The sequence below is a fragment of the Oryx dammah genome, unplaced genomic scaffold, assembly GCF_014754425.2.
Source record: "Oryx dammah isolate SB20612 unplaced genomic scaffold, SCBI_Odam_1.1 HiC_scaffold_8, whole genome shotgun sequence".
Taxonomy (NCBI): Eukaryota; Metazoa; Chordata; class Mammalia; order Artiodactyla; family Bovidae; genus Oryx; species Oryx dammah.
The window spans coordinates 20,657,285-20,667,626 of record NW_024070192.1 but is presented as its reverse complement, the minus strand read 5'-3'; the positions used below and the strand labels follow the sequence as shown (position 1 = coordinate 20,667,626).

General features: G+C 55.7%; 1 protein-coding gene across 1 annotated transcript; it reads right to left on the bottom strand.

Moving 5' to 3' along the window:
• Window positions 1-4,168: 4,168 nt before the first annotated feature.
• On the bottom strand, window positions 4,169-7,963 carry KRT19 (keratin 19). Its single transcript, XM_040245326.1, has 6 exons — window positions 7,502-7,963; window positions 5,770-5,852; window positions 5,390-5,546; window positions 4,922-5,083; window positions 4,685-4,810; window positions 4,169-4,553 (listed from the first exon to the last, which is right to left on the bottom strand). The coding sequence occupies exons 1-6, from the start codon at window positions 7,916-7,918 to the stop codon at window positions 4,299-4,301; spliced, it is 1,200 nt and encodes a 399-aa protein (XP_040101260.1). The 5' UTR covers window positions 7,919-7,963; the 3' UTR covers window positions 4,169-4,298.
• Between the last annotated feature and the right edge of the window lie 2,379 nt (window positions 7,964-10,342).

The following is a 10,342-nucleotide window of genomic DNA, read 5'->3' as shown; positions in this document are numbered from 1 at the left end:
TCAAGTCTCAGTTTCCTTCTGGCAATGGATCCTCTCAACTCCCACTAATGGAGAAGCCCAAGAGCCTCCATCTTGCTCCTCATCTTCTGAGGGGCCGGATAGGGGCGTGCACGTGCAATACTTAGGACTCCCATGTAACCCTTACCTGGGGGGACATTTTTTTTTTTTTTTTTTGCCCTTGAGCATTAGATCCGCCCTGTGAGTGAGCATCTCACTCTTCCATATTCTTCCATAAGCATTACCTATGGGGCAATGCAGATCATTGTTATCTAATAATAGTAATCATATACTTTCACTGCACACTTGATAATTGACAAAGCACTTCTACACCCATGCCTCCTCTAATCCTTATGACTCAGAAGATATTCCCTGCCCCATTTCAGAAGGAATGAAAATGGGGCTCAGAGAGGGGAAGCCATTTGTACAAGATGGCACAGCTAGCAAGGGGGCATCCACAGGACTCAGTGGACCCTCTGACACTTCAATCAAACAGGGGACAGGAAAAGAAGGTGCTCCCCTCCTCTACCAGACCTCAGAATCCTGCACCTGGGCTGGGCTGATGGAGGGGTGGGGACGTCCTGGTGGGGACGGGGAGGGGTCTCCTCCCTCAGCATCATACTGAGCCCGCTGCTGAGTGCTGGGCCTGGACAGTGTGGTATTGTCTCATGGGTGAGAGGATATTGTCTTTTCCTCGGAAAGAAAAATAATCAAACTCAGATCAGCCATAGCTCATTAAAGCCTCTGCAGACATGACGGCCCCAGCAATTACCACGGGAACAATTACGTGCCATCACCCCAGGGTGAGAGAGGGCTGGACCCCAGCCACCTTCTCTCTGCATCCTGACTCACCTCCAGCAGCCCCTCAAGGGGGCTTTCTCTACACACTCTCAGGCCCAGGCAGAGTGGAGCTGCCCCAGTCACAAATGCCCGGTTTTGATCCAAATGGTTCCTATGAGCTCAAGGTCTGGGCAGCCGGGACCTCCTCATTAGCACCAGGAGGGGATGGCCAGGCGAGGGTGGAGATCAAGCTCCATTTGGCTCCTGCGCAGACTGCAGCCCGGGGCCCTGGAGGCTGTGCCAGTTTCTGTCCTTGGCCCACTCCAGACAGACAGGCGGTCCCCAGAACCAGCATTCCCTCCTCGGAATGGGTCAGGGCAGCCCAGTGGAAAGAGCCTGGGGTGGACTCCACCTGGGTGTGACTAAACAGCTCCGAGCCAGGCTCACGACTTAAAATTGGGTCATTTTCCCACTTACATGAGGTACAGGGAAGAGTCAAAAGCATAAAGACAGAAAGTGTAATGGTGTTGCCAGGGGTGGGGAGGGAGAATGGAGCGTTACTGTTTAATAGGTATAAAGTCTCATTTTTACAAGATGGAAAGAGTTATAAGGATGGAGGGTGGTGATGGTTGTACAACAATGTGAGTGTGTTTAACGCCACAGAACTGTACAGTGACAAAATGGGTGAAATGGTGAAGGTCGTTATGAGTATTTTGCAACAATAAAAAAAGAAAGGGGAGGGAAAAAACCCACTCACCTCATTAACACCGGCCCCAGCTACTGATCCACAGTGAGCATTTGAGGCACAGGGGGAGTCGGGGGGGTCTCCATGGACGTTAGAATCCTCCCTCGCCTCCTCCGGTCCCCAGGGAGATTCTCAGGACAGAGAGTGCATGCCCTGGGGCCTGGAGAATTCCTCACTTCTCTTTTATTAGTTATGTGGCTGTAGGTAATCAAGCCTCTTCACTCTGAGCCTCAGTCTACCAGTTGGAAAAATGGAAATAACTCCTGTCCAATCTGACTCACGATTGAGTGAGATGACGGACCGGAAATGCTTGCACACTGAAGTGATTGTGATGGCCAGCAGGCTGGGAAGATCCTCCCCTCCCCCAAATCCCCTCCTTCTTCCTCCCTCTCCCTCTGCTCTACCCCAACTGCTTCTGTCAACACAGTACCCTTAGTTTCAGCTCCCAGAATGCGATGGGAAAGTGCCCCCCACCCCATCCCCCCACACACAAAGGAAGGCTTTATTCCTGTCACCCAGACCTGAGACCCAGTCACCAGCCCCACCTGCGTGGGCCCAGACCCCGCCCCACAGCCACATTCCTGGAGCCTCTGGGGCATAGGGAAGGGTTTCAGCTCTGACAACAGAGGCTTTCATGAACAGGGGACAAATATCTCCAAGCAGTCCCAGCCTCAGGGTGCAGCCAGGCCTCTGGTCTCTAGCTCTGAGGCCTCCACAGAGAGGTGGGAGGAGGGGACCGTAGGTGCCAATGTCCAGGATGTCCAGAGCAGGAAAAGCTGAGGAGGTGGCAGAAGGGATGCATGTCCCCTGGCTGCTGCAGGGGACATGGGAAATGCTGGTCTGGGGTTACCAGCCTGTGATTTGAAGCAAGCTAATGAGCCTACCTGGAGAAGGCGATGGCACCCCACTCCAGTACTCTTGCCTGGAAAATCCCATGGGCGGAGGAGCCTGGTGGGCTGAAGTCCATGGGGTTGTGAAGAATCGGACACGACTGAGCGACTTCACTTTCACTTTTTCACTTTCATGCTTGGAGAAGGAAATGGCAACCCACTCCAGTGTTCTTGCCTGGAGAATCCCAGGGACGGGGGAGCCAGGTGGGCTGTCTATGGGGTCGCACAGAGTTGGACACGACTGAAGCGACTTACCAGCAGCAATGAGCCTACCAAGTCCCGTGGGAAATAGCGAGAAAAGCACCTCCTTCCAGATGAACACCCACTGTGGTGGGGTCTGAGGTCTCCCCAGGGCAGTGCTGGGCACAAGCAGCAAGAGTCACTGTGTCCAGAGGAGAGTTTCTGCCTCACTTGGCCCTCCCTCACAGGGTCGGCCTGCTGTTACAGACAGACCCACAGGCCTGAATAGACCCGCTAAGCTTGAACCTCTCGGCTGGGGAAAGTGTGACTTGTTTACCTTTAATTGGCCTCTGTTCTTGGCAGCTGAGCTATAAACCACAGGGGCAGGACCATACCCACCCAAGGGCAGAGTTGTACCAGGAAGCTGGGACGTGCATTCCCTTGTGGGCACAGGACTGACCCCAGGCAAGCCAGTTTGGAGGTCTGTGTGGGAGGTCCAGGTCACAACTGGGTCCTATTCCAGGCTCTGGGCCCAGGTATGGGCTGGTGGCCGTAAGAGGTTTATACGGGCTGCCAGGGGATGGATGGTGTCAGTACACGTGCACGTACACGCCTTGACGGGGCAGCCTCTCCAGCCTGGCTCTGAGCTGATGCCTGCCCTCTGACCCAAAGTCTCAGCTTGTTTCTCCTTGAGTGTCAGGAGGAGCTGCCTCAGGGGATCCCAGTCCTAGGCCTTCACACAGAGCAAGACTGGAATGTATTGAGGAAATGGCACAGGGATTATCATCCTACAAATCAGGGGTACAGGGGTGGCACCTGGGTTAAGAATCAGGAAATGTGGATTCTGGTCCTAGCTCTGCCATTAGTTGTTGTGAGGTCAAGTTATTTAACCTCTCTGAGCTTGTTTCCTGCCCTATATAGGATATAACTTGTTAAGTCATTTCAGTCATTTCTTTGCAACCCTATGGACTTTGATTAAATGGCACTTAGTAGGTGCTCAGTAAACATTAATTACAGATAAACACACACCAACCCTTGGGGGAAGTTCAGTGGGAAAAAAAAAAAAACACTAAATCTGGAAGCAAAAACCACAGTTTCAAATCCCACCCCTGCCTTGCATTAGAACAGTATAGATACACAACAAACATACAAGTCTGACTCCGTGACCCCATGGACTATAGCCCTCCAGGTTCCTCTGTGCATAGAATTCTCCAGGCAAGAAAACTGCAGTAGGTAGCCATCCCCTTCTCCAGGGGATCTTCCCAACCCAAGGATCATACTTGGGTCTCCTTCATTGCAGGCGGAATCTTTACCATCTGAATCACCAAGGAATCCCTATCCTTCCATAAAATGGTAGCAATGCTTATTTCACAAGCTTGTTTTAGGGAACTGGTGAGATAAGTGAAGACCTCTGGAAAGTGAAATTATGATAATAGCTACAGTTTGTGAGAGCCCTCCCTTCCCTTTCCTGGGACATGGTGTACTCTGGTTCAAATGAAACCTAAACAATAAAACCTAAACAGTGCCAAGGCCGGGCCCACCTCCACAGACTGAAATAAGAAACCCAACGTCCATCTTCCTTTGGGCCATAAAGTTTTATTGGCAGGTCAGGGGGAGAGGCAAGGGTAAGGGTCCCTCCCCTCCCATGCCTCTACCCAGGGGAATTCCTTCTGCAGCAGAGCAGGAAAGCCAGCAGGCCGCTGGACTCAGAGGGCCTTTGCGAGGGACAGGTCGTTGTAGTAGGCATCCTGGCCCTCCAGCAGGTTTCGGTAGGTGGCAATCTCCTGCTCCAGCCGGGTCTTGATGTCCATGAGGTGTTGGTACTCCTGGTTCTGCCGCTCGGTGTCAGCTCGCACGTCGCTCAGCTGGGCTTCGATACCGCTGATCAGCGCCTGGATCTGCGCCAGCTGGGCTGAGAAGCGAGCCTCTGTTTCCGCCAGTGTGCCTTCCAGGGCAGCTTTCTGAACACAGAGAGAGGGAAGAAGGCTCAGCAGAGCCTGGTGCCCAGAAAGAGTCCAGGCAGAGCCACCGCCCAGGCTGCCCAAGGCTACAAGGATATAAGTATGAATCCCACAGGGCAGAGGGCACCTACCATGCTGAGCTGAGACTGCAGCTCAATCTCCAGACCCTGGAGGGTGCGCCGCAGGTCAGTGACCTCCGTCTTGCTGATCTGCAGCTGCTCCGTGTGGCCAGCGACCTCCCTGTTCAGCTCCTCGGTCTGCAATGAAAGGAGGCAGAGGGAATAGCACTAAATCAGACTCTCGCCCAGGAGCCTAAAGCCTCCTCTCCTTGCCACCTCTCCAGGGAGCACCTGCCTCCCCCTCCATACCTGGCTGGTGAACCAGGCCTCAGCATCCTTCCGGTTCTTCTCAGCCATGACCTCATATTGGCTTCTCATGTCACTCAGGATCTTGGCTAGGTCGATGCCCGGAGCAGAATCCACCTCCACACTGACCTGGCCCCCCACCTGGCCCTTCAGCACACTGATTTCCTGGAAAGATACAGCAGAGATGGGCATGTCAGGGCCCAGAGCCTGCTGGGCCTGAGCCAGGTCACTCCCCGATACCCCAGGCCATGGGGGGAGAGGCCGGTTTTCAGGTGCAGACCTAGGACCCAGCACTGGGGGACAGACGGAGTCACCACCATCTGCTGTTAGAACTCTTGAGAGCCACAATCCACACTCAGGGTCAGGTCAAGAGGCCCGCAAATGTGGCCACAGTCAGAGGATACATGCTAAAAAATCTCCTTATCTGGGGAACTGGGCTAGGGTGGATGGGATGTCCAGCATGAAACCCACCTCCTCGTGGTTCTTCTTCAGGTAGGCCAGCTCCTCCTTCAGGCCTTCAATCTGCATCTCCAGGTCAGTCCTGGCCAGGGTCAGCTCATCTAGCACCCGGCGCAGGCCATTGATGTCAGCCTCCACGCTCAAGCGCAAAGCTTGCTCCGTCTCAAACCTTTCAAAGGAAATAGTCGTAGTCAGGCCAGCATTTCCTCTGCACCTCTGAAGATTTCCCCACCTCCCCTGGGCTCAAGGCCCCATGGGGGATGGAAAGTGCTTTAGACCAGCTAGGGTAGGTGAGGGAAGCATCCATTTCCCCCCATGGCTCTGAGCCCCTGAAGGGACTGCCTCCCCTCCCCTACTCTGGCTTCTGCAGCCCCCAAAGTAGAGACACTCACTTGGTACGGAAGTCATCTGCAGCCAGACGGGCATTGTCGATCTGCAGGACTATCTTGGAGTTCTCAATGGTGGCACCGAGAATCTGGAGGCAGAATGCAAGAGGTTGGCACCAGTTCAGCATATGGGCAATGCCCACCCACTTTCTTCCCAGAAAAGCAAAGGAGTGCATGTGCCCCCGGGTCCCTGGAGACCAAAGCTCCAGCCACCCCAGGCTGCCTGCTCTCTGGGCGGCCTTGAAATCAGTCCAGGCCTGAGAGCTGGAACAGGACAAAATTACTACCAAGGAGGCTGACCCAGGGGTTAGGAGATGGGCAGGGGCAGGGGAGAGTGGTAAGCCTCAGAGGGAAAAGTCTCCAAGACCTGTACCCAGGGAAACTCTTAATGGTCTTAGGGAGGCAGCCTCTAGTGATCTGCAGACCAGATGCAGCAAAAATAGGGGTTACCCCATTGTCCCACCCCTACTCAAAGCACATTCTGCCTTCAGGGAAGGGAATTTCTCGAGTATCTGTTAAGAGCACTTCGCATCTCCTCTTTCGGGTAAACTGTATTTCCTAGTGTAGGTCACTGTTTTACAAGTGTGAAAGCACTACCCTAGTTGTTTACATCTCTAACTCTCATCTGGGGGACTGGTCAAGGCACCTGGCACCCATCACCAGGCCAGGCACAAGGTGAATCCTGGGCTATGTTGTAGGGGCTGTGTGTTTGGAGATCCAACATGTCTGCCTGCCAATGCAAGAGACACAAGAGACTTGGGTTCCATCCCTGGGTGGGGAAGATCCCCTGCAGAAGGAAATGGCAACCGACTCCAGTAATCTTATCTGGAAAATTCTATTGACAGAGGAGCCTGGGGCTACAGTCCATGAGGTCGCAACGAGTGGGACACGACTGAGCACACTCGCAAGCATGCATGGCATATGAGACTGTTAAATGTCCCACTGGCTCCTGAAACATTTCTTCTGGACGAGCTCCCAGCTCCTGCTCTTTCCCGCAGGGTGGGCGGAGATCAAGCCCCACCCTGAAGGACCCTGAGCACCGCCCAGGAAGAGGCTGGAGCTGGGACCTGTCTCCACCCACAGAGCTTTGGGCCTCCACACACGGGTTGCGTTCTTCACTCTCAATCGGTCGACGGGCCACAGTGAATGTCCCTCCTTGACCAGGGCCCTGAGTCGGCCTCTCCCATTCTTCCCAGAGCTCCTCAGAGTCCCAAGTGGCCCCCTGGGCAGACGAGGCCTTCAGCCTGAGCGTGAGGGAAACCAGAACCCCCCGGCCCCGCCCGGAATAAAGGAATGCAGAGGGCCCCAACCGGGGACTGCAGGAGACGGGGCTGGCCTGGTGTGGACCGAATTTCTCCCTGGCCCAACTCTTGCATATTCCTGTGGTCACGGCGACTCGGGCCTAGACCTCAGGGCAGCCCACACTGTGCCCCAACTCCTTCCGCTACATCCGACCCCCTTTCCCAGGCCTAGCGGAGCGGAGCGCCTTCCTCCTCCAGCCCTGCCTCACTAAGCCGCCCCGCCCTCCAGGCTTCACTTCCTGGCCCACTATCCTGCCCCTCCTCACCTGCCGGCTCCGCTCAGCCCCACCCTGTGGGCCTCCCACATCCTAACGGGCTCGCTCCCGCCCCGCCGGGAGGTGGCTCGGGCACCCGCCGCCCCCGCCTAGGGCCTCGCCCGCCCCGCGGGGCTGGGTTTCCACGGCAGGTGCACTTCCCCCAGCCGGGCCACCGCCCACCTGGTCCCGCAGGTCCTCGATGGTCTTGAAGTAGTGGCTGTAGTCGCGGGCGGGCCCGGGCCCCTGCTTCTGGTACCAGTCGCGGATCTTCATCTCCAGGTCGCCGTTGGCCTCCTCCAGGGCGCGCACCTTCTCCAGGTAGGAGGCCAGGCGGTCGTTGAGGTTCTGCATGGTGAGCTTCTCGTTGCCCGCCAGCAGCCCGTCGGACGTGGCCAGGGCGCCCGCATAGCCGCCGCCGTAGCCCCCAGAGGACGAGGACACGAAGCGGGCGGAGGACACGGACACGCCGCGGCCACCTGAGCCCCCATGGATGCTGGGCGCGCGGAAGGCGCCTCCAGCTCCAAAGCGCACGGAGCCGCCGCCCATACCCCCGAAGGACGAGGTGGACGACGACTGGCGATAGCTGTAGGAAGTCATGGCGAAGGAGGACGAGGAGGCACTGGTCGGAGTGGCTGCGGTCGGCAGGAGTGGCGAGAGGCCCTCACCTGGCGCCTTTTATGCCCGGGGCGGGCGGGGGAGGGGGAGGGGGGACGGTGTCAGGCGGCTATCTGAGCGCCCTGGAATTTGCAGGCTCCTGATTGCAAATAAGGGCGCTCTCCCCATTGGTCAGTTCCTGGCGGCTCAGCTTCCTCCTCTCCCCTCCCAGGGGCCAGAGGCTCCTGCCCTCCCAAGAGCTGCCCCACCCCAGCCCACTCCGAGTCCCAGCTCCACACCCCGCTAGCACACTCACACTTGGACATCCCCGCAGTTCACACGCTGCCCCCCCATTAAGATCACCCTGAGTTTGACACCCCCAGGAATTACAGTCCTTCTGAGAGTACAGATCACTCACTCAGAGTACCCCTCCCCATCATACTCCGAGCCCCTTACTTATGAGCAAAATTAAGCCCCCCAAAAGTACATTCTCCTGATTCCTACATCCCCCTGGGAATTACCACCTCTCTGAAGCTGTCCCTTGGGGCTCACCCACATCCTGGCCCCCCTCAAACACCCCAGATGGAGGTACTCTAAGCTGCAACCTCCCAGGCCTCCTGAGACAAAGCCACCCCACCCTGTTATGGCTGCACAGGGCCCCAGGGTGACAATAGGCTCCGGGAACAGCTGTTGGGAGCGTATCTGCAACTGGACTGTAAAAAGCACAATTACCCTGACCCCCGACCTGAGGGCTGGTGCCCCATTCAGCGCCTCTCACCTCCTACCCACCCCTCTACCAGGACAACCCTCCACCTCCAACTCCAAAGGCATACATTCTGAGCCTAAGCGAGTCAAGTAACACTCATGGGTCTTTTAGCACCTGCTGCCCGGAGACAGGATAGAATCCCTCTGTCCTTGTGAGCATCTCCAAGCAGGGTGTCAAAGGCTGAATCCTCCCAGGTCTATTTGTCCTGTCCTAGTACCCGGATGAATAGATGGATTGCCAGGAAGGGCACTCATGCTCACCGTGGAGAGTTTGGGTAATAGAGGAAGGTGCCCCTCCACTCCACACACTGACCCGAGCCCGCTCTTCACCCAGTTCAGTTGTTCCACCCACCTTTTCGATTGCCTTGGAGGCCCCTGTGCCAGGCATTGCAAGGTCCTGAAGCAACCTCACCCCAATTCCTGTCCCCAGGGACCTCAGTCCTCCTCACAGTTGTCCCCACAGTTCTTTCCCATCCTTATGTCAGAGCAGCCACCCAATCTCAAGACAGAGGCCCCATGCCCTTTTGAAAAGGTGGTAGGGACATGAGCCAGTTACTCTCGTTTTCCAGTGAAATCTTAGCCCTCCTCTCTGCATATGATCTCCTGGGTCACTTGTGAGTAAATGAAGACTTGTCCCCTGCCTCTGAAACCTGTCCCCGATAAACTATCTTCTGGCCACAATTTATTCAAAAGCAGGGGTAGCAACAACACACACATACACATGCACACGCACGTACGTACACACCCTCGCCCACCAGGAGCAGCCCCAGGAAAACCAGTCTGAGGCTGTTTAAACCAGTGAATCAGACCTGCAAAGTGGGTCCTGGGGCTCCCAGGGGGAAAAAAGACTCAAGGCTAGCCCTGAAAGCAGGGTGTGGCTGGGCCTTCACAAAGGTTGTAGCCGCCAGAGCTGGTCTGATGTGAGTCACTATTTGGCCCTGAGGAGGAGGCCTGCTCCTGGTGGGGGAGGGGGAAATTGGCCAGATAGTTGCTAGCATACCAAGCCCTGGCTGAAGTCTCTGTTTCTGAGCCTGATAGGAGGGTTTAGGACCAGCCTTTGCATCAGGAAACAAAGAATGGGACCAAGATTTCTCCAGATATTAAGTTCACTATACTTCAGACGAACTTAGAGTCCCAGCCCCCTACGCTAGGGCCATAAGAACAATTGACTGCAGGGCAGTACCTTTTATAAAGCCTTTTCAGATCTCATTGGATCCCCACAGCCACCCAGTGGAAAAGGTATTCTGATCCCCATTTTACAGATGAGGAAACAGAAGCTTCGAGAGGGACCATGACTTGCAGGAGGTCCGCAGCCAAGAGTGTCAGATTCTGGCTTCTGGCCTCTTAACCCTCCTCTGCCCCACGGCCTGAGTTTCCGGGTACAACTGAGGCTGTGCTCTCCCTTCCAAGGAAGTCCCACCTCCAAAACAACTCCCTCGGATCTCTTTCCCCCAAAATCCTAGGTTAACTCCAAGGATAGTCAGACCCAGTCTGAGCTGAACAGTGGAGTCTGGGAGAATCTCCTGCTCCCACTTTCTAGCCAGAACAGTGCCTAGCACCTTCCACTGTGAGCTGTGTGACTTTTAAACACTTCTCTGGCACATCCAGAACTCAAGAGAACAATCTGTTAAGGCTGTCCTCCCAAGAGATGGAACTGAGGAA